The 25,498-nt window shown below is 55.7% G+C and overlaps 1 protein-coding gene across 5 annotated transcripts; it reads left to right on the top strand.

Annotated features, from left to right (window-relative positions):
* The first annotated feature begins 263 nt into the window (after window positions 1-263).
* On the top strand, window positions 264-25,434 carry LSS (lanosterol synthase). Of its 5 annotated transcripts, none has more exons than XR_004974031.1 (22): window positions 264-423; window positions 713-881; window positions 1,845-1,983; window positions 2,928-3,036; window positions 4,038-4,159; window positions 5,400-5,496; window positions 6,539-6,674; window positions 7,367-7,475; window positions 8,008-8,126; window positions 9,485-9,582; window positions 10,057-10,084; window positions 12,045-12,101; window positions 12,706-12,777; window positions 13,034-13,084; window positions 13,665-13,814; window positions 14,486-14,582; window positions 15,536-15,641; window positions 21,100-21,165; window positions 21,619-21,699; window positions 22,108-22,196; window positions 23,182-23,260; window positions 23,758-23,894. XR_004974031.1 is itself a non-coding variant. In XM_036349395.1 (22 exons), the coding sequence occupies exons 1-22, from the start codon at window positions 410-412 to the stop codon at window positions 23,887-23,889; spliced, it is 2,202 nt and encodes a 733-aa protein (XP_036205288.1). In that variant the 3' UTR covers window positions 23,890-25,434. The 5 variants fall into 5 exon arrangements, 4 of the variants coding, with proteins under 4 accessions (XP_036205288.1, XP_036205291.1, XP_036205289.1 ...); XM_036349395.1 differs by having other exon boundaries at window positions 410-423; window positions 22,108-22,278; window positions 23,758-25,434; XM_036349396.1 differs by lacking the exons at window positions 264-423; window positions 713-881 and adding an exon at window positions 939-1,131 and having other exon boundaries at window positions 22,108-22,278; window positions 23,758-23,889.
* Window positions 25,435-25,498: the final 64 nt, after the last annotated feature.

Consider the following 25,498-nt stretch of genomic DNA (forward strand, 5'->3'; position numbering starts at 1 on the left):
CCCACTCGCCAGTCCCCCTCGCCCTGTCCCTGCCCACACAGCTGGCCTCCTCCCGCCCCGGCCCCGCCCCGTTCATCCATGCCCCGCCCACCAGGCCCAGGACCCGCCTCGCCCCGCCCTTATCCCCATCCCAGGTCCCACCCCAGGTCCCACTCCAGGTCCCACCCCTTGTCCCAGGCCACGCCCTCTTGACTCAGGTTCCGCCTCCGCCCCGTGGGGCGTCTCCCGCGCCACCACTGCAGTGGCTGGGCACGGCCGAGGGCCCACCCCTGCGGCGTTCTTATTGGCTGTACGGGCATCTTCCCACTGCACTACGCGTGATAGCGGGTGGTGCGCCCGCGTAGTGCGAAGACTCACTTGCGGTGGGTCCCTGCTCCGTGTGCAAGTTGCAGAGATCTCGGCGGCAGTCATGACCGAGGGCACGTGAGTCCTCGCGCTGGGTGTCCCACCAGACGGGAGAGCGCGGTCGGGGCTCGGAGGAGGTCCCGCGTGGGCGAGGGCCGCATGGGGTCGGGGCCGAGGAGAGCCGGGTGGGGTGGAGGTGCTGGGGAACCTGGTGGCCGGCGCCTCCGCTTGCCACGACAGATAATGGGGCAGCAGCGAGAGGCCGGAGTGGCGCTGAGAGTGTTTCCTGCCTGCGCGTTGCTGGAGGTGAGACCTCCGGGCTCTGAGCTAAAGAGGAGGCAGGATGGCCACTCGTGATCGTTTCCAGGTGTCTGCGTCGTCGAGGGGGACCCTATAAGACAGAGCCCGCCACTGACCTCAGCCGCTGGCGACTCAGCAATGAGAGGGGAAGGCAGGTGTGGACCTACTTGCAAGAAGAGGACCACCCCGGCCGCGGGCAGACAGCGCTGGAAGCTCACTCCCTGGGACTGGACACGGTAGTGCTCGAGGGCTTCCCACACAGCCGGGGACTCCTGCTCACATCCCTGATCCTTAGCCGGGAGCACCGGGAACCAGCAGGGAGTTTCCAAAAGCTGCCCGTGGCGGGTGTCTTCTTCCTTGTTGAAGTGGGAAGTGGCCGGGGCCACATGCCACTGAGGCTGGTTCCTGCGGGAATCAGCTGGTATATATATAGGGTGTGAGTTGAATGGACCCCTTTGCTTCAATTCCTCTATCAGTAAGTCGTCGGTAAGAAACTGCTCTATTTTATTTTTTTATTATTCAGAAAAAAATGTTGGGTTTGTGTGTGTTTTTAATCCTCACCAGAGGATATGTTCTTACTGAACTTAGAGAGAAGGGGAGGGAGAGAGAGAGGAACATCATAGAGGGGGACCCCATAAGGCAGAGCCCACCGCTGACCTCAGCGACCTGGGTGTGTGCCCTGACTGGGAATCCAATCTGCAACCGTCTGGGGCATGCGCGGACACTCCCAACCAGCCGAGCCACCTGGCCAGGGCAGAAAAAATATTTTTGATCCAGTGAATGTCATAGAAGAAATTCAGCTAGTCAGAGAGTATGCAGTGTAAATGGGTCTCCTGGTTGTGCCCGGGCCGCCAGTTGCTGTGTGGTCCTCTGGCCCCTTCCTGTGAGAGAGAGGCCTGAATTTCAGGTTTGCATGGGCATCGCCCCCGCCCCACCACGCTCTTGGGCACTTGGAGAAGTTGTGAAGAAATTTGCAAATATGTTTGTCTGGAAAGCGAAACCATGAGAGTCCAGAGCTGTCCTTTTACTTTGCTGAGATGGTAATACCATCATCAAAGAGTTTCACATTTTTTTAATTGAAACAGCTGAGACTTTTAAAGTAATTCAGATTCATTATTTCGGCTTGGGCTGTAAGTGATGAGGGCTCCTTTAGCCTGGCCACAGACCACCTGAGGTCTCATCTCTCTTTTCTTTTGCAGGGGAGTTACTTTAAAGACTTGTCCAAAGCCCACACAGCCCATGAGGGGGCTCTGAATGGGATGACATTTTACATGGGGCTGCAGGCCGAGGACGGGCACTGGGCGGGTGATTATGGCGGCCCACTCTTCCTCCTGCCAGGTAGGAGGGTGCTGCCCCGGGCCCGTGGGCGAGGCGACCCTGGGGCATCATTGGGGTACTGGCCTGACCTGGTTCAAGCCCTTGGTGTATGTCTGTGGTGTGAATGAGCAAGCAGGATTGCACCCAGGAGCTCACGTGGAAAAGGGCTGGGGTGGGAGGGGTTACCCTGCACCTTAGTTATCTTGGTGTTGGTGCTGGGAGAGGGGGGTGAAGGCACTGCCAGCCCAGTGTTGTGACAAGGGAAGCAAGGGCGCTCTGGGGGTGGGGGAGGGGTGGCTCTTGCGTCCCAGGCACGCCAGGCGGAGGGCGGAGCCTGTGCAAAGGTGCTGGTTGCAGGCAGGGTGGTCAGTGGGTATCTTTAAGCTCTCTGTTGGCTGCTTTGGCATGTGGACGCACCTTGAAGGAGCTCAGCCAGGTGAGCTACAAGTTCGGGTTGGTGAGTGCCAGGAACATTGCTGCTAGGCCTCCTGGCACGGAATTAGTTTGGCTGCACAAGACTGTTGCACACTAAAAAAACAAAAACAGAAAACTCCTACATCCTGTAAATGTTTCTCTAAAGAAACAATTAGTCTTTTGGCCTGAAATTGCCCTTGGGAGCAAGTCAAGGGCTCTGTCTTCTCTTCGGCCCACCTGGAGCCTGTGGAGACTCTTCCCCTGGTCTGCTTTAACCCTGGGCAAGGCGATAGGACTTCAGATGCCTCGGCCACCTCACCTGTGACATGGAGAGGATGGGAATCTGGCTTGAACATATGTGCACATATGTGCATCACTGTGGTGAGCACTGGTTTCGAGGTCCAGAGGAGTAGCCTTCCCAGGCTTGTTTCTGTGCGAAGGAGAACCTTGGGAATAGCTCCCTGTCAGGAGGGGTCCTCAGGAGGAAAGGGGCCGGGATTCGCAGTGCCGAGTGCCTGCTCCCAGGGCCAGACATCTTTTCTGTCACACAGGCCTCCTGATCACATGCCACGTGGCGCGCATCCCTCTGCCAGCTGGATACAAAGGAGAGATGGTGCGGTACCTGCGGTCGGTGCAGCTCCCGGACGGCGGCTGGGGCCTGTGAGTCTGCTCGGCCCTGTCACTGCCCATGTGTGCATACATGTGCACAGATGTTCTTGTGTAGGACGTGCACCTGTCGAGGGGCGGGGTGACTGTAACTGTGAACCTGGCATGGATGGGGGAGTGGTCAGTGTCCCAGCTTGTGTTATAAATTGGTTGCATGACCGGCTTAGGGACCTGAGACCCTCACCTGCAGTGAAAACCATCTGGCTGTTATCACGAAGGCAGAAGGAAATTGTCTGACTCTGGGGTGGCAACAGGTGCAGCTGGGGCTGGCCAGCTCTCCCTCGTCTCAGCCTGCCTTTCTGTGGCAGGGCTTGCTCTGGGATCAGGACCCTCCCCCAAGGTGGCCACCTGCCTGCCCACCCTGGTTGTGGGCTCTGGTGGGCCAAATCCATACCACCGGCCCCCATTACAGAACCCTAGGGGAACAGCTCAGCCTTTCTCAACAGGCCTGTGAGCCCCAGCTCTGGCCTGTGGGTCCCAGCACGTCATGACAGATGCTGCGGTGTCACCAGAGCCGTCTGACTGCACAGGGTGGTAGCGTGCCCTTACACGTTGCCCTGCACTGTGTTCTGTGTGCCATGGTGCTGAATGGGGCTTAGATGGATTATGTTGATTGGGGTGTGGGAAGTAAGCAGAGGAGGCAGGCAGGTTCTGCAGGGCCGGTTTTGGTTGTCATGGGAGGTGGCTGTTCTGGGTGTTTCTTGTGTTGTCCTGTTATGTCAGTGTAGGATGTGTTCCATTCCTGTGCCTGGGACCTGTGCTGCTGGGGTGGCTCCAACTTGGATAAGAGTGTCACTGACAGCCAGGTGGGAGTCCGCCCTGCCTGCTGAGTGGGGACACACATGTCAGGGGCAGCCCTAAGTGGCCCTAAGAGAAGGCCGAGCATGTGTGCTCACTGCCCCTCACCTCCTGAGGACATTGCACTGAAAGCATTGCTTAATTTCTTAGAAGTAATAAAAGATGTCACTTTCCCACCATGTCTCCCGCTCCTATAGGCACATTGAGGACAAGTCCACGGTGTTTGGGACGGCACTCAATTATGTGTCCCTGAGAATCCTGGGTGTTGGGCCTGACGATCCTGACCTGGTACGAGCACGGAACCTTCTTCACAAGAAAGGTATGCCCTGCACAGCACATGCTGAGGGTCCAGGCTACTTTGCTTAATGAGTTCTTGCAAATGAGAAATAGAAAGATGCCCCTTCACCTGAAACAGTGGGCGAAACACGTGAACAGGGAATTCATCAAAGCAGAGAAGTAGAAACGGTGTAACCTTGCCAGTAGTTTTTGAAAAAGCAAATTAAGATAACCATATACCCTCCTGTTTGCGGGGTGGGCTCTAGCAGGTAGCACCTCTCCCCCTGCCTGTGTGCTCTGAAGGCTGTTCATTGCAGCCCTGGGGCGGCTCCATGGCTCCTGCTGACTTGAGACCTTTCTTGCTGCTCTCCAGAGCCTGGCAGGCCTCACCACCTGTCTCTCGTGGCCACTCCTCCGTCCACCTGTCCTCCTGCTCCGGTGCTCACACACAGGGGCTCCTGTCAGCTCCTGGAAGTCCCTTCGTGCCTCAGGGCTCTGCATGCTGCTCCCTCTGCCTGGGATCCTGCCTTCCACCCCACCCCACTGCTGTGGGAGTTCCTCCTCATCCTTCCCCTGGCACCTGGGATGTCCCTCCTCTGGGAGCCATCCCTAACCTGTGTGCATCCTAATGAAATCCCACAGTCTTCTCACGTGTCGCGCTTGCAGTGACTTCCTCGTTAGCTTCTGGTCTCACCAGCTGCTTTTAGGCTCCTTGCCTAGGGAGGGAATGTGTTTGGGCCACACTTGCTTCCCTGGTGGCTCCTGGGTTTTTTATTTCTGAACATGTGAGTCTGGGCGAGGCCTCCTTGTGAAGCACAGCTGGGATGGTGTTTCTGTGCCTGGGACCTGTGCTGCTGGTGTGGCTCCAACTTGGGCCAGAGTGTCACTGACAGCCAGATTGGAGTCCCGCCCTGCCTGCTGAGTGGCCGCCCTGCCTGCTGAGTGGGGACACGCGTCAGGGGCAGCCGTAAGTGGCCCTAAGAGAAGGCCGAGCATGTGCGCTCACTGCCCCTCACTGCCTCCAGGCCCATGTGATACAGGCTGCTGTGTGCATCTGGGCCCCTCACCTTCCCAGGTAGCTGCCTGTGTGTCCCCTTCCTGAAGGTCGGGCTGTGAATGCCTCTCCTGGGGCTGCACACACTCATGTTGGGGAAGCTGCTGACCGACCCCGTGGCTGTTGTGTGGGGTTTGGAAGCCTTTGCTCTGAGTTCAGACAAGAAGGGCACGCATGACTCCCGAGGGTCCAGTTGGAGGGAGATAACATGGGCTTGTTCTCTCTCCAGGTGGAGCTGTGGCCATCCCCTCCTGGGGGAAATTCTGGCTGGCCGTCCTGAACGTTTACAGCTGGGAAGGCCTCAACACCCTGTTCCCGGAGATGTGGTAGGCTCGCCTCTGCGGGGTCATGGCAGCCCGGTCCCTGCTGCCCTACTGAATGGAATGACAGGGCCCTCGGTTCCTGCCTGAAGAATATTGGAAGGAAGGATGGGGGTGCCCTGGGTTGGGCCATGTGGTGGGTGGGTCACCCTGCTGGGCTGTTACAGGGCCCCTGGAGCACTGTCAGCAGGGTGTGGTCCCTCAGGGAGCATCGGGGAGGTTGGGGGGGAGAGCGGGGGGGGGGGGGGCGGGAGGGGCTTGTGTTAGATGACTTTGGTGGAGGAAGGGCACATGGTGAAGGGGCCACTGGGGAGTGACAGCGGGGTTCTGCTGGAAGGGCAGAGGGCCTGGCCTCCACAGCCATGAGGTGGGGTGGTGGTGGTGGCAGAGGGACAGCAAGGTGAAGTGGGCGGAGAGGCTCTGTTACTCAAGGTTAGCCAATCTGGAAGGGGACGGCGCGTGTCTTGGGGCCATTACAGCATTCTTCACTGGCGGGCTTGCCAATTGGACGTGAACCTCACCGGTGTGTAAGGGCCCCGAATATGAGGATGAGGGCTTGAAGGGGAGGGTAGAAAAAATACCCCCGGTACTCACCCACCCGGGAAGGTGGCCTGGCTATGCTGATGTCAGAAGACACATGTGTGGAGGTCACGATCAAAGGCTCAGGCCTAACCGTTTTAAGTAAACTTTTCATTTTGGAATAGTTTTCAATTTCCAGAAAAGTTGTGAAGGTAATCCAGACCTGTCCCAGAGACCCCTCACCTGTTTCTCACTATTAACGTTCCATGTTACCGTGGTTTGTCTGCCACTACTGAGAAACCACAGACAGTCCTGAACCTTAGGACCGCGGTCTCCTGGCTTCAGGATGCATTTGGCTGAACCAGAAGTGGCCTGCACCCTGGGGCGCCCAGGGAGGGGGTTTGACCGCTTCCCTTGAGAGCATGGTTGTGCTCGGCCACTCTGAGTCCATGTTTGGGGGGTGTGGGGCTGTGGTGGTGCTGATGGCGGGGCTGGGGCTCCTGCTTATCCACTGTCCCCCCTCCCCCAGGCTGTTTCCTGACTGGATGCCTGCACACCCCTCCACACTCTGGTGCCACTGCCGTCAGGTCTACCTGCCCATGAGCTACTGCTATGCCACCCGGCTGAATGCTGAGGAGGACCCGCTGGTCCAGAGCCTGCGCCAGGTGAGGACCTGGGCCTGGGTCATCCTCAAGGTTGGCTGTGCTCGCCTGGTCCCATGGGCCTGCAGCGCTGAGCCCCCTGAGGTTAGGGCAGGGGTGGGCAACCTTTTTGTGAGTGCGTGCCAAAACCAGCAAAATCTCTGACTCAAAATTCTTCTGCGTGCCAACCCTAATTTTTTGAGAACATGTTACGCCTACTTGATATCTCTTAAGGTGTAGGTATGTGAAGAACCTTGAAGAAATAATAAAATTCATTTGAGCGACAAAAACACAGTATATGATGATGAAAAATACATTTATTTTTAATATATACCTATTATGTAAAATTATTTATCTAAGATGCACCTACACTGAATTTATCTGAAAAATAAAAAAGTCAATATTAAGAAAAAAATTGTAAATGGAAGATTGATTATAAGAGAGGGTTTCATGTGTCAGCAAAAGTTACTGGCGTGCCATGTTTGGCACGGGTGCCAGAGGTTGCCCACCCCTGGGTTAGGGTGAGGCCTCCCTCCCCTTTCCCCTTAGGAATTGCCCAGAGGGCCTCTTGTGGTGGGATGGGGCACAGGCACCTGTCCCTGGGAAGCAGGCCCTGAGGTGGGTTGGGGTGCGGGGTGTGGATCAGGGAGTGCCCTCGGGGGGCAGAGGGAGAAGACAGCTATAGGCAGTGGGTGCTGAGGTGCTGTCATCCCCAGGAGCTCTATGTGGAGGACTATGCCAGCATCGACTGGCCGGCGCAGAGGAACAACGTGGCCCCTGACGATCTCTACACGCCGCACAGCTGGCTGCTCCGTGTAATGTATGGTGGGTGCTTCCCTGGGGCTGGCTGGGCCTCCCTGGGGTCAGCTGACACCTGAGGTGGCGATGAGTTTACTCTCTCATCGTCATGTGGGTCATGTGGTGAGGAGCCGGCTGTGTGTGCCTCGTGCCCAGCAGACCTGCCCTGCCCTTGGAGTGATCCTGGGGCTTGGGCCCCTAGATGAGAGAACTGGGAGCTGAGGGCCTTGGAGGGCGCAGTCATTCCTCCTTGGGGGAGAGACTGCAGTCCAGGCTCACCTCCCTGTGGGACTCCTGGGAGACTGGCACTGCATGCGGTGTGCGGGGCCCTGGGTGGTCGCTGGGTCCCTGTCCTGTCAACTCACGGAGCCCTCCTAACATGGCAGGGCAGCATGCCAATGTGTGGGGGCAGGCAGGGTGTGGGGTGTGAAGGGCATGGGGGACAGAAAGGAAGGCAGAGCAGGGCAGGCTGGAAGGGCCCAAGTGGCCCTGTGCCTGGCTGGGCTGAGGCCAGGAGCTCCTCTGTGCCCTGTGCTTGCTGATGCCCTTGCTCCCACAGTAATCCTCAACCTGTACGAACGCCACCACAGCACCAGCCTGCGGCAGCGGGCCATCCGGAAGCTGTATGAGCACATTGTGGCCGATGACCGCTTCACCAAGTGCATCAGCATTGGCCCGGTCAGTGCCACTAATCCGCTGGGTGTCAGCCTTGAGTGGGCACTCGACTGCAGGCTTGGGGTGGGCGAGGACCCAAGGAGGAAGGCCCAGAGACCGGTCTCTGGGATTGGGAGTAGGGGCTCTCTGCAGGCGACCCTCTGCTCCAACAGGACCCCATTTAGTCCCCACCTGTGTGCTTGGCCCTCCTCCCACCCCCACTACCTAGTGCAGTGGTTCTCAACCTTCTGGCCCTTTAAATACAGTTCCTCATGTTGTGACCCAACCATAAAATTATTGTCGTTGCTACTTCATAACTGTAATGTTGCTACTGTCATGTAAACAATCTGATATGCAGGATGGTCTTAGGCGACCCCTGTGAAAGGGTTGTTCGACCGCCAAAGGGGTCGCGACCCACAGGTTGAGAACCGCTGACCTAGTGTGTCTGAACACTGCTCTTTGACGCCACTTTCTCAGGATCTTTCTGGCCAGCCCCACTCCTAATAACTCCTATCTGCCCTTCTCGTACGGGGGTTAGAGCAGCAGGGGGCGTGGGTTCCATTCCTGGATCCTGCCAACCCCCGTGACGTGGAACTCTCATTGCTCTGAGGTTCTGGGCTCCTGACCTGGCTTTGCCTTGTGGGGCCAGGTGTGGACACATCTGTGGGACCCTGTGGCCAGGTGCACAGCGGCCAGTGCAGGGTGGGGGAGGCCGGCTCAAGGCCATGGGCGACGGGTGCAGGAGGCAGAGCAGTTCTGAGCCCTGGCGGGGCGTGACTGGGGCTTCGTGAGGTGCGCCCAGTCGGTGCAGTGCCACCCAGCCCCACTCCCGACCCTGCTCCCAGGCACTTTCTGGGCCTCATGGAACCCCAGTGGATCGAAAATGATGATGCCCCACAGCGCAGTCAGTTGTGTTCCTTTTAGCAGCACTGTGACTCTTGGCTTTGATTTAATGTGCGTAAAGCACGTCTGACTTAAGTTAGATGTAGGCTTTAGTTAGATCTTGCCTTAGGAGATCCCAGAGTGGAAGGTCTGGGCCTCTAGAACATGCCATTCTGAGCAGGCAGGTCTGGCCTGCATCTCCCCTGTGCCCCTCTGTCCCCAGGAGCCCTCTCGGGCACCCTGCTCACTTGCCAGTTCCCTGGGCTCACACCTTTTACAGGTCTCCCTCCCTCCTCTGTGCACACCTTCTGCCCCTTCCCACTTCCCTCGGAGACCAGGTTTCCTGGACACCACAGGGGCTCTGTCTCTCAGGCCTGGAAGCAGCGTGTGCTTGGGAAACGTGGGGTAGACCAGAAGGCCCGGCCTGGCCTCTGGGGGCTGTGCTGGGCCCTCGGTGGGGTTGGTGAGAAGCAGAGCCCTGACAGTCCCGTCTCCTGCAGATCTCAAAAACCATCAACATGCTTGTGCGCTGGCGCGTGGACGGGCCGGCCTCCTGCGCTTTCCAGGAGCACGTCTCCAGGATCCCCGACTACCTCTGGTGAGTGTGGTGGGAAGGGCCTGGTTGGTTGGTCTCACCCTTTGTCTCTGACTGGCGTAGCTGTGGGCCCCGCAGCCGTGGCGGCAGGCATGTGACTATCTCCACCTTCATGTCCCAGCGAGGGTGCCATGGCGTATGGTGTGATGCTGGAACCAATAGTTTCAGGGTCGTGGAAGCTGAGGAGGGTTGTGTTTGAGTGGAAAGGTCCACCCCTTAGTGCAAACTGGGTGCTTCTAGGAGGCAGAACCAGGAAGCCTGTGAGCGGACAGGGCAGCTTCAGGTGAATGTCAGGAAGGCTTTGGTGACAAGGAGAGCTGGTCAGTTATGGGTTGTGCCTTGGAGGGGTCTCCTGCTCCCTCTCACCCGGCTGGGGAGAGGGGGCTGTCCTGAGTCTCCTGCCCATGCAGGCTCTGGGCACCGCCTGACTCCCAGCTCTTCGTGCTCTGCTTCCTGACCTGGCTTTTCTCTTCACAGGCTGGGCCTCGATGGCATGAAGATGCAGGTGAGAGCTGCAGGGCCGGCTGCCGGCTTCCTCTGCAACCATTCCTGCCTGTGGGTTTGTTGAGATTTACAAATCACTCCTAACAAGGCCTGGCAGTGTGATGAGCGGCTGCAGACCCTCCATCCTGTCTCGGAGGGTTCATGGCGCACCTCCAGGGCTGGGAAGTGTGCAGGAGAGCCCAGAGCCCTTGGATTGTGGGAGCGCTGAGGGTCAGAGTCCTCCAGGATTCTGCAGCCACCATGCGGGAGCGTCTGTGAGCCAGAGTAGTTCAGGACTGCAGGCCAGGAGCAGACAGTGACCTCAGAGCCCACAGTGGCCTGACTAATGAACTGCAGGCCTCAGGTAGGAAGAGAGCCCTGCCCCCAGCCTAGCACCTGCGGAGCTGCTCCCACCCTCAGGGTTTATGGCTTCGTCCCTCAGGCCTGAGATGCACTTCCCGGCGCCTTTCTCTGCAGGTGTCCCATCGGTTTGTGTAGGTGATCTGACACCATCACCCCACCTCCCAGACCCCCAGCATGTTTTCTGTTTGTGACCCTGGGGTGGGATGCCACAGTGCAGGGCTTCCTGGGCTGACCTCCTCCAGCTACAGGGGCCCTGGAAGCAGCAGGCCTTGGAGCCGTTGGGCCACCCTGAGGGGTTTTGTCTGCTGAACCCGCAGGGCTCAGTGTGCAAAAGCAGAGGTTCCAGCAGGGCCTTGGGGTGCACAGGCCACTGGGCCTTTGGGACGGGCCCCACGCCAGCGCTCCCAGCGTAGAAGCTCACCTCGGTGCCCTCCAGGCAGGCCCTGAGCCCCTCTCCCAGCGCCTGACTCCCACTCCGCCAGTCTCTTGTAAAAGGATTTTCAGAACATGCCAACTGCCCTTTCATGTCCCTGCGCTCGAGGGCTTCTTTGTCTTTAGGAAACGTCTCTGCCACCGCAGAGTCAGGGATGCCTTAGTGTGGTTTGTGCTGGGCTTGTGGGCATCCGGATTAGAGCCCAGTGGCTGATGCTCTCTGCTAGCCATCTTCCAAGTGCCTTCTTTCCTGGCCACCTGCCTCTACAGCAGTGGATCTCAACCTTCTGGCCCTTTAAATACAGTTTCTCATGTTGTGACCCAACCATAAAATTACTTTCGTGGCTACTTCATAACTGTAATGTTGCTACTGTTATGAATCGTCATGTAAATATCTGATATGCAGGATGGTCTTAGGCGACCCCTGTGAAAGGGTCATTCGGCCGCCAAAGGGGTCGCGACCCACAGGTTGAGAACCGCTGCTCTAAAGGGTCCACCTTCTGGATCCGACTGGTTTCTTCCTCTGGGCCCTGTATTTTCAGAAAATCGGCAGTTAGGCCCTGAGGGTTGATGTCCTTCGGGTTTCTTCTGGCCAGGCAGTTTTCCTGGTGGTGGGAGTTCTTCCCACACATCCCACTGGGCCCCGATCCTGCTGTCCTGTTAGCGCCGCAGGTGGTCTGGGCTCAGGTGTTTCCACTCCCATCCCAGTTATCCACATGCCTGTCAGTCCTGCGCTGCCTCACTGGGGTTTGGTCATCGGTGCTCCGGTGGGACCTCAGTGTTGACCAGTGAACCAGGCTCCCGGCTTGGATTTGAGGGGGCCTTCCTAGCCCCTTCGAGGCCTCAGCCAGGCCTTACCGCCTCAGAAGCGGGGGGTGTTTCTGGTCATCACAGTAGGGCCAGAGGCTGTCATAGGGTGGATAGAGGCCACAGGCAGTGGAGACCACAGGGGTTGGCTGTCAGACCCTGAAGTACCCTGACACAGTCCTTTCCTGGCTGGCGGTCCGATGAAGGCAGGTGGGGCTGCCTGCAGGACCAGCCCCCGCAAGCCATCATGGGCTTTGAAGGGTGCTCCTGCCTCTTCGCGGGAGCTGGTGGGAGCCTCCGGCACTGACAGATTCCGAGAGGCAGTGGGCGGCTGGGAGGACTCTGCCTGGCTGCTGCAATGGTTCACTCTTCGTGTGCAGGGCACCAATGGCTCGCAGGTCTGGGACACCTCGTTCGCCATCCAGGCGTTGCTGGAGGTACGTGGCTGTTTTCTTGTTCCTCGGCCTCCAGCTGATCTTGTGCACCTACCCCTGTGCCCAGGACACAACACCTGCTGACCCTGACTCTTCGCTTTCCTGGGCTCCAAGGCCTTGGCGATGGATCGGCTGAAGCAGGGTCTTTTCTGGGCAGTGGGCTGGCTCGGAGGCTTCTGGAACAGGGAGGCTGGAGAGGCTGCCCCGGGAGACATGGCAGTGGGGACTGCTCCAGGCTCTTCTCCTGGACACTCTGGAAAGAGCCACTGAGCATGCACTAGAGAGAAGTGGGAGCATGTTTTTATTCTGGTGGAATGAGGTCATGGAATCCTGGGGAGCCCTGAGGAGGGGTCAGGCTATGTGGGGCCGGGCTAGCGTATGTGGGGTTTGCCGCGGACAGGTCAGGACCCTGTGAGTGTGGGTGGGCGGGTGTGGTGTGGACATCCCTCCTGCCCACACCATTTTTCCATCACGTCTTTCTGACTTGTCGGCAGACACCTAAGACCCCGGGTGGGTTTGTTCCTGTTCCCAGCGGTGGCAGCCGTCCGGAGACCAGCCTACCCCACAGGCTCCTGTGGCCAGTGGCTCAGCTTCTTCTCTCTTCCAGGCGGGCGCACACCACAGGCCCGAGTTTTCGTCCTGCCTGCAGAAGGCGCACGAGTTCCTGCGGATCTCACAGGTGAACCCTGGGGGCTGTGAGGGGCCTCCCATGGGCAGAGGTTCCCCCTCCCCCGCCCTCTCCAGCTCAAGGGGTGCCTGATTGTGTTTCCCAGCAGTGGGCAGGGCTCTGGGCGGTGGGCCGTGGGGGCGATGCCTCGAGGGCCGCAGCACCAGACTCCCCATGTCCTGCTGTGCCTGCCCCGCCGCGGTGTCTGGTGTGGTGGTGACATGTTCCCTCCTGTGCTTTCCACGCGTGCCCTTCGTACACTTCCCAGGTCCCAGAGAACCCGCCCGATTACCAGAAGTACTACCGCCAGATGAGCAAGGTACCTGCGTCGTGCCTGCTGCCCCAGGCCCTGGGAGAGGCTGCCTATTAGCTGGGTCGGGCCTTTCAGGGGGGCTCCTCCCTCGGTGTCCTGGGGCTTCTTGCTCTTACGGATGCATGTGGGGGTTCCAGCGATGTTCCCGAGACACCCCAACTGAGGTGCATGGCTGAGGCAGCTGAGCCGTGTGGCCTCTTCACATGCTGTGTGCACGTCTGTGCCCTGAGATGCTTCCAGACAGACACACGTCCGGACGTGAAATAAGCTGTTGGGCTGTGAATTAGAGTGATGGGGGGAGGAGAGAGGGCAGAAGGGGCTGTTTTCTTCCGTGTGTGTGAGAGTGTGGACAGCTGTGGCTGCGTCCTCCCGGGGGTCAGGAGGGTGCCTATGGCCTTTTCTGGTGCCCATCGTGTGATGGGGTGTGAGGGCGACGCTGGGGAGAGGCTATAGTCTGTGGGGTTCTTGTGCTAGAAGCTGGAGGCCCATACACGTGTGTGTGGCTTGGGGCTGTGGCTCCCCACGGGTGTGGAGGGTGCAGGGGCTTTGGGTGATCCACCCCCCAGTCACAGTCTCTGCTCTCCAGGGCGGCTTCCCCTTCAGTACTCTGGATTGTGGCTGGATCGTCGCCGACTGCACAGCTGAGGCCTTGAAGTCTATCCTCCTCATGCAGGAAAAGTGTCCTTTTGTCACCACGCACGTCCCGCGAGAGCGGCTCTTCGATGCTGTTGCTGTGGTGAGGCTGCTGGGCATGGGGCTCTGTTCCCCAGGTGCTGGGGGCGCCGTGCACGCAGGGGTCCCTTGGGTCCCATTAGTGTTGCAGAGGAGCTGTGCACGCACGTGTACTTCCCACAGGGTCTGTACCAGCCAACACTCAGGGCCAAGACCGTGAGCCAGAGGGGCATGTCCTCTGATGGCACCTGTGCTGGGCCAGCAGGAGGTCCTGGCTGGGTGTGTGCGGAGCCCTGCGCTTCCCAGTGGGTGTACGAGCCTTGGACTGGTCTGGGGTGGCTGCTGTGGCCCTGTTTTCTCTCTAGTTCTGGAGGCTCCTTCGGGAGGGCTGGCAGTCTCCACTGGGTATCTGGTAAAACAGGACACGCCTTTCAGCACATCCATTTCAGTGCGTGTCGTACAGCAAAGGGCACGTGGTTCCACAGCACATACATGACTTATAAATGTGTGAGTGTGTCAGAGTGTGTTCCCAGATAGTTACTTATGGTGTAGCTGGTCGAGAAAGGTTGCAGCCCATGCTCAGGGCACCTGAGAGTCTTGGTCTGATGTGAAAACTCACCCTGCTGCTCACCCCTGCCGTCAGCACTTAGCCCTGAGTGCTTCCGAAAGCCCACCCACCTAGCCTCGGCTGCTCGCACATGCTCAGCGCTCACAATGTGTGGTCTCTGGTTTTAGTTGCTGAGCATGAGAAACCCTGATGGGGGGTTTGCCACCTACGAGACCAAGCGTGGAGGGTACCTGCTGGAGCTGCTTAACCCCTCGGAGGTCTTCGGTGAGTGGCTGGCCCAGGGCGTTTGGGCACAACCCGGGCCCTGCCTGCCCCAAGGCAGATTCTCTGACCAGAGTCCTGAGGTCTTTCCCCCGGCCAGGGGCAGTGCCCACAAAGGCTCTGGAGGATGGTGGCAGATCCTTTAAGGAACCCCCCCAATCACTGGAGCATTCCATGCTCCCCGACCTCCACAGTTGGCTGTGATGCCCCAGCCGTAAACAGAAAGCTGTGGTTCTGTCGCAGAGTCACAGCCGGCTCTGGCCCGAGCTGGGCCGACTCCTGCTCTGTCCTCCATGGAGACCCCCTGCCTCCTGATGCTCCTGCAGGGGAGGTGTGGTGGGTACCCTCTCTCCCTGTTCCTCGTGTTGAGTGTCATCGTTCTGGTCTGTCAGGGCCAGTTCTTTACTCTGACCCGACTTTTTGTGCCTCTGTACCCCTCCTGTAACTGAAACATGATCCAGTGGAGGGTTTTCAGGGTGGGGTGCATCTCTACTGTATCCTTCTGCTGGCCTGGTTGTCCTAGTAGATGGGCCTCTAGTCAGTGGTTCTCAACCTTCTGGCCCTTTAAATACAGTTCCTCATGTTGTGACCCAACCATAAAATTATTTTCGTTGCTACTTCATAACTGTAATGTTGCTACTATTATGAATCGTGATGTAAATATCTGATATGCAGGATGGTCTTAGGTGACCCCTGTGAAAGGTCGTTCGACTGCCACAGGTTGAGAACCGCTGCCTAGGTCACTTGGTCACTCGGTCACCAGGTCACTTGTGCAGGTGCCACCTGGTGGCTGTGTCCCTGGGCTGGTCACTGGTGACACCTTCCTCGCTTCCTCCAGGGAAGGGTCAGGCTCTTGATGAGCCTTGCAGGCCCCGCACGTTACAGTGCGTGTTCTTCACGATTTGGCCTGAATCGCCGAGGTGAAGCTCACAGGCCTGGATCCTTCCCTTTCACAGGGGACATCATGATCGACTACTTGTATGTGGAATGCACCTCGGCCGTGATGCAGGCGCTGAAGCATTTCCACAGCCAGTTTCCGGAGCACAGGCCGGGGGAAGTCAGGTAAGGGCCCCGCCGCTCAGCCACAGGTGCCCCCAGCTGGGTCAAGAGCTCAGGCGCTGCCAACAGACATGGAGGGCTGTTGTCCTCTAAGGAAGCCCATTATATAAAGGGGCCCTGGAGGGAAGCTCATTTAGATATGAGAGGGGTTTACACCTGGTTGTACGCCCTGAAACGTATCAGACTCATGTACTGGGGGCTCCAAGGAGCACAGTATAACAGAAGCGAGTTATTTTTCACATCTTAATAATGTTACGGATCCATACCCCTAGCTCCACCTGTGTCCACATGTAGTTTTATTTTATTTATTATTTAAAAAATATATCTTTATTGATTTCAGAGAGGAAGGGAGAAGGAGAGAGAGGTGGAAACATCAATGATGAGAGATAATCATCTATCCAGTGGTTGGCAAAGTGCGGCTCGTGAGCCACATGCGGCTCTTTGGCCCCTTGAGTGTGGCTCTTTCTAAGCCTTAGGAGTACCCTAATTAAGTTAATAACAATGTACCTACCTGCCGGGAGCCGGTCCATGCTTGCTGTTTCAAGGGACCTGGCATATATGGCATATTGTTCTTAATATGTTTGCTCACCTTCTTGGCACTATGTGTTTTAACCAAGGTCTCTGAGAAAGGTTGTTTCCCCAGGTAGGGATTTTCCCCTGAAGTTAGGGAGGGAATAAAACCTCTTAACTAAGTGCCAGGTGGGCAATTAATCACTTTAACTACGAACAATCATGCTTAAGCTACATAATCTTTACTCCCTGGAATGGAGATAAGAAACGCCCTAACCTTTGAAATAGAGATTGATAGGATTGGAATCAACTGGTATAAATACAGATGTAAGAAGACAGAACCAAGAGAGACGGAACCTAGGCACAGAACCTACACAGAACGTTCTCTAGAGACAGAAGAACTTCGCTGAAGAGAACATGGCAAAAGTTCCTGGACAGAAACTGGCCTCAGAACCTAGAGACAGAACATGGCAAAAGATCCTGGACTGAACCTGACTACAGAAATTGACAAAAGAACCTGACTAGAACCTGGTGACTGAACCTGGCTGGAGAACCTGGCTGGAGAACCTAGCAAGAGAACATGGACACAGAACCTGGCTGGAGATCCTAGCCAGAACTTCGCTGGAGATCCAGACCAGAACTTGGCTGGAGATCCTGGCTAGAGATCCTGGCTAGGCTGCTGATCAACTGAATGCTGTCTGCATGTCATTCCCTTTTCGCCGACTCTGTCTACGCCTTTGGGAACCCCTGGACCCCCTGGGGTTGGACCCCGGCATATGGCGCCCGAACAGGGACCCCTAGGTAAGCCCCACTCTCGGGATGGATAGGACTCCACCGTAGGAAGAGGGTGGATAGTCTTCGCCGACTCCGTCCACACCTTTGGGAACTCCTGGAACAGGATTCCCATAGGTAAGCCCCCACCCCCATTGAGAACCCCACACTCGGGACGGATAGGACTCCACCAGGGTACTGCAGACCCCCCTATAGAGGATAAGTAGGGTAAGAAGGTGGATAGTACAGAACTTAGATTGAGAAGATGTGCCATACTGAGTCCAAAGAAAGAAGACTCTGTATTGATTCTTAGATTGAGAAGATGTGCCATACTGAGTCTAAAGAAATAAGACTCTGTATTGATCTTTTAGCACATATGCTTGCTAGCAGAGGAATTAAGGTTACTCCCAGTCAGACAGAACGTTTTATACAAGAAGTATGTCCATGCTTTTCTGAGGAAGGAAAGGTAAATGTAATGGCATGGGAGAAGGTAGGCCCAAGGAGCCTTATCCTTAACCCCACTGCAGCCTTTCCACCCTGGGAAAGTGCAGGATTGGCAAGCTCTCCCTGGGGTGATAGCTCAGGACTCAGGTAATAGCGGAAAGCGCCAATCCTACTCTTAAAATGGATATAAGAGAGCATTTGGGGTTTTTCTTTTTAATGCCTGCTTTTAAAAAATAAAAAAGGGGGAATTTGCCGGGAGCCGGTCCATGCTTGCTGTTTCAAGGGACCTGGCATATATGGCATATTGTTCTTAATATGTTTGCTCACCTTCTTGGCACTATGTGTTTTAACCAAGGTCTCTGAGAAAGGTTGTTTCCCCAGGTAGGGATTTTACCCTGAAGTTAGGGAGGGAATAAAACCTCTTAACTAAGTGCCAGGTGGGCAATTAATCACTTTAACTACGAACAATCATGCTTAAGCTACATAATCTTTACTCCCTGGAATGGAGATAAGAAACGCCCTAACCTTTGTAATAGAGATTGATAGGATTGAATCAACTGGTATAAATACAGATGTAACAAGACAGCAAGACTCAGAACTTAGAATACAGAGCTTAGAACACAGAACTAAGAAGACAGAACCTACACAGAACCTACAGACAGAAGAACTTCGCTGGAGAGAACATGGCAAAAGATCCTGGACTGAACCTGACTACAGAAATTGGCAAGAGAACCTGACTAGAACCTGGTAACTGAACCTGGCTGGAGAACCTGGACAGAACCTGGCTGGAGAACCTAGCGAGGGAATTTGGCTACAGAACCTGGCTGGAGAACCTGGAGAACCTGGCTGGAGAACCTAGCAAGACAACATGGATACAGAACCTGGCTGGAGATCCTAAGGAGAACCTCTCTGGAGATACAGACCAGAACTTGGCTAGAGATCCTGGCTAGAGATCCTGGCTAGGCTGCTGATCAACTGAACGCTGTCTCCGTGTCCTTCCTTCTTCGCCGACTCCGTCTACGCCTTTGGGGACCCCTGGACCCGCTGGGGCTGGACCCCGGCACCTACCTATATAGTTTAAGTTTAAAAAATTTGGCTCTCAAAAGAGATTTCAATCGTACTGTTGATATTAGGCTCTGTTGACTAATGAGTTGGCCGACCACTGATCTATCAGCTGCCTCCTGCATGCCCCACACTGGGGAATTGAGCCCATAACGCAAGCATGTGCCTTGACTGGGAATCGAACCATGACCTGGTTCATAGGCCAACGCTCAACCACTGAGTAACACCGGCTGGGCCGACATGTAATTTTTAAACCTTGTTGTTGAAGTCTGACATGGGCAGGGCAGCATGCAGACCCTCTGTGTGGTGCCTGAGGAACTGTCGTGAAGTGGACAGAATGTGTGGCCGGCCGCGTGGGGCACACACATTGCCGAAGCTCCCTCCCCTCCTGGTTCTGTGGCTGCTGGGTTCTTGCACCCGAGGACCCAAGTGGGGTCTCCCGGGCCTGGCTTCCTTCCCTCGGCCTCCTGCTCGGGAGACGAGGCCTGCGGAGCAGCCGTTCACACTGTTCTTGGCCATCGGCACGCGTGCTGAGTGCAGGTGCCACGCTGTGTCCCCATGCTTGTCATGGGCCCGTGGGGCTGTTCCTGCTTATTAAGAATCATCCTGCTGTGAACACGTGTGTATCTTTTGGGCACAGAGGATGATCAGGAGTGACGGGCTGTGTCCCAGGTACATGCTGCTGGCTCCCGAGTGGGACAATTCCCTGTCGTGTGTTTCATGGTGAACCTTGTGGAAGCTCAGTTTGGTCCTAAGCTTTCCTTTTTATATGTTGGGTTAAATTTGAGCTGTTTTGTTTAGGATTTTTACAACTGTGGTTGTAAGAGAAACTGGTCTGTAATTTTCCTTATTATAATGTCTCTGTCAGGGTCTCCTGTGAAGCGATGCTGGACAGTATATTTTCTTTTTATGTTCTCGGGAAGAATTTGTGAGATTTCTGCTATTTTGTCCTTATGTTTGGAAACTCCATCTGGGCCTGGAGTTTTCTTTGTGGAAAGTAGTAATAGTGGCATCTTTGTTGTAAAGATTTTTTAAAGGGGACTGCTTCTAATATTTCTCCATTAAGAAGGATATTTGTGGTAGGTTTTTGGTAGTTAACCTCTTTTCTGGGTAACAAAGTTCTTTTTTCTAATTTTGTTAAGTTGTTTCTTTCCCTCTGTTGTGAGCAGGTATTGTGTTTAGCAAGTGATTTTTCAATGTCTATGAGATGATTATGTATTTATCTCCTAATGTCCTGGATGACTCTTGTAGACTTTTCTAATGTTAAAACACCTTTGCATTTCTGGAATGAACCTGACTTAGTATATCTCTACCATGTTCAGTTCCCAATGTTTAGTTAGAATCTTGCATCCACATCCGTGGATGCCGAGCTGTGACATAGCTCAGCCCTGGAGGCACGTGCCTCGCCTTCCCTATCCGGCCGTGAAAAGCTAATGCTGGGTCCCTACAATGAATTAGGGAGTGTTTCTCCTCTTCCTAGTCCATGGAAGAGTTTGTGTGAGATTAGAATGCTTGTTCGTGATAATTTAATAGAATTCACTTATAAAACTTCTAGGCCTGGGGTTCTTTTTCTGGGAAAAGTTCACATTTTTGACTCATGTCTTTAGTAGTTATAGGACTATTCGGGATCTCTGTTTCTTCTTGGGGTCATTTTTGATAAGTTAATTTTCCTGGTAATGTGTATATTTTGTTCACATTTCAAATGTGTTGTCTTAACTTTTCTCATTTTATCTTAACTTTGATTTCCATTATACCTATAGTCATACTACTCTTTTTATTACTGATATAATTTATTTGTACCTTCACCTCTGTATTTGTTTCCTATTACTGAGTAACAATACTGCTACAGAATTGGCTTAAAACAATGTGCGGGGATCACCTCCCAGCTTCTGGGCCCTGTCACCAGCTGACCGCTGTCTCTTCTGAGCACTGACTGAGGAAGATCTTCTCTGAGCTCGTGTGGTTGTTGGCAGGTGTCCAGTCCTGTGCATTGTCAGCCTCAGGGCCTGTTTGCTTGCTGACTGTTGGCTGGAGGCCACCCTTCATTTTTGGCCCAGGGGGCCTCTGTGCGGCTTTGTGAAAGCCAGCAGGGGGAGAGAATCGAGAGAGAGGGACTCTGCTGGCCAGAGGAAGGCCAGCGTGTCACGCGATGCGGTCAGAGGAGTGATGTCCCATCAGCTCTGCAGGAGCTGACAGATGACATGGGGTGAGCCCCGAAGGCAAGGGTCACGGCACCTCAGGCTGGGCTTGTACCTCCTCTCTGGCCTTTCTAGAGAACTGGTCTCTTTATCTGAAGTACCAGTTAGACTTGCGATGGGGCTTCTCTGTCCTCTAAATCTTTTGTTTTCTCTCTGATTTTTAAATTTCTCCGTAAAATTTCATCTTGTGTGATTTACTCAAGCCCCTGTCACTGACATTGTTTTCAGGGATACTGATCCTGTTGCAGCCGCTTCTAATGTTGGTTCCTCCCTCACTGTTTGCTTCCGTCTTGCATTTCTTTAACTCCCTCCTGTGTCCTATAGTTGCTGGTGTCTCCTCTCTGAGTCGTTGGTTTATTTTTACATATTTTTTAAGGGGACACCATGCTTATTTTTTTTGAGACTATAGACTGGATAGAACTGAGCAAATTGCTGTTTTGCTGGAATGTTCACTGGGCCATCCTCCTGTGTTGCAGGGAGACCCTCGAGCAGGGCCTGGAGTTCTGTCGTCGGCAGCAGAGGGCTGACGGCTCCTGGGAAGGGTGAGTGAGATGTGTGGGCCCCGGGCACGGCTGCACTCGCGGCATGCGTGTGCTACACCAGAGGTCTCTGGCAGGAGGCTGCCAGCGACAGATTTCTGGTGGACCTTGTCCCTTGAGAATGCCGGGCCTTCCCCCTGGCGGTGTTTGGCGAGTGTATGGGGCATGCTCGGTGGCCTGTGCCTTATTTGTTGGGTCTGATTATTCACGTCCTCCCCTCTGGGTTTGGATCAGTTCTTACCTTGCTCGTGGTTCCAGTGGACGAGCTGTACCCGAGGGCTGTGGGCGGGCTTGCCTCACGGGTCTAAAGCTCTGCAGCTGGTGTGGCTTGTGACGGCCACGCGGATGTTTCTCTTGAAAATAACCACAGCCTCCCCATGCTGGACGTGTCCGTCCTCTCCATCCGCTGAGTGAGGCCTGGGCAGCTGAACCTCCGTTTCCCGTGTCTCCCTCCAGCTCCTGGGGGGTTTGCTTTACCTACGGCACCTGGTTCGGGCTGGAAGCTTTTGCCTGCATGGGGCAGATTTACCGCGATGGGTGAGTGCGGGCATTTGCCCCCTGGTGGGATGGGGTCTTCTCAGTGTGATGCTTTGCTGGGGAGTATCTTCCTTTGATGTTTGATTTTGGGGGTGTTTTTACATTTTTTAAAACAGTGGGAGTGGCTACAGTCCAGGATACTCTCTGGGTTGCGTTGAGGGAAGGGCGGAGGCCTCAGTCCGAGCTGTGTCCAGTGGCCTCATCCAATTCTGCTTGGCTGGGTGGGTGTTCATGGGGTGCTCATGGCAATGAGGCCGCCTGCAGCTACAAAGATTTTCACTTTATCCATGGTGGGTGACCTCAAGTGCAGCCCCCCTCCCCACAGCCCTAAGGAGGCCCGGCCAGGGTGAGAACCCAGGGGCCTGGGACTTCTACTGTGTGACAGTGTCTCGTGTCTGGTGTCTGCAGGACTGCCTGTGCAGAGGTCACCCAGGCCTGCGACTTCCTGCTGTCCCAGCAGATGGCGGACGGAGGCTGGGGCGAGGACTTCGAGTCCTGTGAGCAGCGACGTTACGTGCAGAGTGCCCATTCCCAGATCCATAATACGTGCTGGGCCCTGATGGGGCTGATGGCCGTCAGGTGGGGGCAGACAGAGGAAGGACACTGAACTTGGGGACTTGGTCGGGATGTGGGCAGCGGAGCTCTGCGTGCAGGGATGGGAGGAGGTGAGGTTGCAGGGTTCCTTGTCCAGAGTTATAGGTCTGTCTGAATCAGTGGGTTCCTGCAAAGAGGCTCGCTACCCACAGCTGTGCTCCGTGGTCCTGCCTGTTTCCACAGTAGAGCTCAGCCATGTGTGTGCATAGGCAGGTGTACACACAGAGGTGTACATGTGCAGACATGCAAACATGGGTACACAAACTCATGCACATGTAACATGCCCATGTATGCATACATGGGCATGCACAGTAGCCCAGTCTGTGCTGCCCTGTTGCTTCGGGGCCATTTGGGGAATCTTCCTAAAACCCCGTACCAGCTAGGCCAGGTTAGTGTGAGCAGGGAACGGGGTCAGGGACCGGCCCCCAGTCTGCCTCCCACAGCTGAGTTTGGTCCTGAACCTGTGAGATGAGCGAGGATTAGCACTGGTGGCTTCTGTGGCTCTTAGGGGGCCTGAGCACCAGTGGGCAGAGGGGCTTGGCCTCCTCCTCTCCTGGGGGTGCAGAAGAGCAGTGCCTCATGGCAGGGCCAGAGCAGCAGGTCTGGGACAGGTGGGGTTCCTCATTGCCCATGTTCAGGCGCTGCCCACCTGGCCTGCTCGCCTTCGCACTCGCTGGATTCTCTACTTCTTGGGGTGAGCTGTGCAGCGAGAGCCTGAGGTGCACTGGTTGTCCCAAGTGGTGCCGATACCTCATGCATGGCGGGTTAGGTTTTCACATCTTTGTCCCGTGCTGGGCTGTGGAGGGTGAGGGCCAGGTTTTGGCTGCAGCCAGTGGCTGTCTCATCCACAGAGTGGTGATGGTGTGTTCACTGCCTCTTCTTCCTCAGGCATCCTGATGTAGAGGCCCTAGAGAGAGGAGTCAGATGTCTGCTTACAAAACAGCTCCCCAATGGTGATTGGCCCCAGGTATGCTGTGGGGGCTCTGACCTCAGTTTCCTATCCCCTCCTGGCCCTGTGTCCCTCACGGGGGGCTCATGGGCGGGGGGATTTGAGATTCCGAGACATGACTCACGAGTGGCCTGTGTTGAAAGCAGATCTAAGCACTAGCTTGAGGGGCGGGGCTGGTGATGCCGGGACGCTGGATGGAGGAAGCCCTCAGGCTCTGCCTGATGGGCCCCTCACTGCCAATCCTTGTGGGCGTGGGGTCACGAGGTCATGTGAGGTTAACCCCCCTCTCTGGATGAGTCTGGCGTTGACACACCTGTGCAGGACTGGTGACCAGGCAGGAGGGTGCTGCAGGTGGAGGGGTCCGAGAGCTGGGATGTGGGGGGAGGACTGCTGTTGGGGCTCTGCCTCGCTGACTCTCCCCACAAGCTGCCCAGCCCTCCACCTGGACTCTTGGGTTAGGGAGTGCCTTGCCTACGTGGTGGAGCCTTTGAGTTTAAGTCCCTGTGTCCTTTCAGGAAAACATCTCTGGAGTCTTCAACAAGTCCTGCGCCATCAGCTACACAAGCTACAGAAACGTCTTCCCCATCTGGGCCCTCGGCCGCTTCTCCCGCCTGTACCCCGAAAATGCCCTCGCTGGCCACCCTTGAGAGGGGGCCTATGGGTGCCTGGCCGGTGGGTGGCAGGCACCGGCGTCCTATGGGGATGCTGAGTAAGATTGGAGTATCTTGCCGGGACATGGGTGCCCTGTAGCCCTGTCCCTCACTCCCTCACTCCCCACTTCTGGGGTGAGTCCAGGGACCAAGCCTGCCTAGGGGCATGGCTGCAGGGCTGGGACGGCTTTCTTGACCAATAATAGTTCTCAGCAGTTGTGCCTTACCTGCCTCCTGCCCGGAGCTGGGCTCACCCCCCGGTGGCTCTTCCTATGTCTCTTGTCTGTTGGACTGGGAGGTGAGAGTGGGGGCAAAGGGGCTGGGCCTGCCTCTTTACCATGCCACCCAGGGCTCGGTGAGGACAGGGACCAGACATGCCAACACTGCCCCAGATCTCCTCCATGCTATATCGAGGTGCAGCCAGTTCGTGGGACCCAGTATCCCCATCTTGAGAGTCGATAGTCCTCTCATAATGACAGAAATGCACAGGGAGGCCAAGCATAACAAAGAGTAGGGGTCGTTCATGGCTTGTGGTTACCACTGAGGGGCATCACTGTGTGCCAGGGATAGCTGAGCACCCAGCCTGTCAGTCTTTGCCCACGGAAGTTGGCCAGGCAGGTGTGATGCCCAAGGCACTCGAGTGGCTGCCGTGACCCTCCCACCCTAGTTTTCTCTGAGCTGAAGTGGGATCCAGATTTCCAGGTGATGCTTCTTGGGTGGTAAACCTCTCAGTCCCTCTCTGGCTGGTCTAAACCTTTCTGGTCCAGTGTGCATGGACTTGGGGCTCAGAATGAAAAATCAGGGACCTGGGTTTGCCTTTGACTTAGCGGATGAGCGGCTCACATACTCACGGCCTCCCCACGGGTGTAGCTGTGAGGAGTCACTGAGAGCTTTGATAAGAGTAAAACTCAGGCCTGGTGAACGCCCAGAGGCCCCACCCCAACACCACCTCCACCTGCAGTTTCTCTGTGCTGCCTCCTGGACCGATGGCAGCCCCACCCTGCACTCCCCTGGCCACCTCCCCTCCCAGACAGCAGACAGCTGTCTGAAAGCCCCGCTGCCCTTGCCGTTACCTGCCCAGAACCAGCCAGGGCCCGAGGCTTTGCACATGTGGCCTTCCTCCTGCTGTTCTCGGCCCTGGGCCCTGTCCCGGGCTGTCCGGGCTCACCAGCTTCTCAGTTTCAGGGAGCAAGAGTAACTGCCTGAAGATAAGCAGGTGCGTCTCCAGTTCTTTCAGGGGAAAATATTTGCCTCAACCTGATTAAAAATCCAGTTCTCTATCCTGGGTAAATCATTGAAGAGCCTTGAATTCAAATTATCTTATTTTCAGTGATCAGATTTTGAATATTATGCTGGGAAATTTTCTCTGGAGTCATACTAGCTTTTCTGCATTCAGCATGATGTAAACTTTATACCCTTTCCTTTGAGGAAATGTTTAACTCGCAGTGGAAACTTACCTCTAAAAGACTACTTTTCCTTAATAACATAATCATTGTTGCTACATCAGATGAATTGAGGCAATAAAAATGTTTAAGAGCCCTAGTTGGTTTGACTCTGTGGTTGGAGCATGGGCCCTCGGACTGAAGGGTCTCAGGTTTGATTCTGA

This window comes from Myotis myotis, unplaced genomic scaffold (genome assembly GCF_014108235.1).
Source record: "Myotis myotis isolate mMyoMyo1 unplaced genomic scaffold, mMyoMyo1.p scaffold_m19_p_2, whole genome shotgun sequence".
In the NCBI taxonomy this organism is placed as follows: Eukaryota; Metazoa; Chordata; class Mammalia; order Chiroptera; family Vespertilionidae; genus Myotis; species Myotis myotis.

What these genes read in the sequence shown, in the direction of transcription:
- LSS (XM_036349395.1), top strand. An exon ending in GCTGCTCCGTGTAATGTATG is followed by an intron (nt 7,476 to 8,007) that starts GTGGGTGCTTCC and finishes TTGCTCCCACAG; the next exon opens with TAATCCTCAACCTGTACGAA. An exon ending in GCTGACGGCTCCTGGGAAGG is followed by an intron (nt 21,166 to 21,618) that starts GTGAGTGAGATG and finishes GTCTCCCTCCAG; the next exon opens with CTCCTGGGGGGTTTGCTTTA.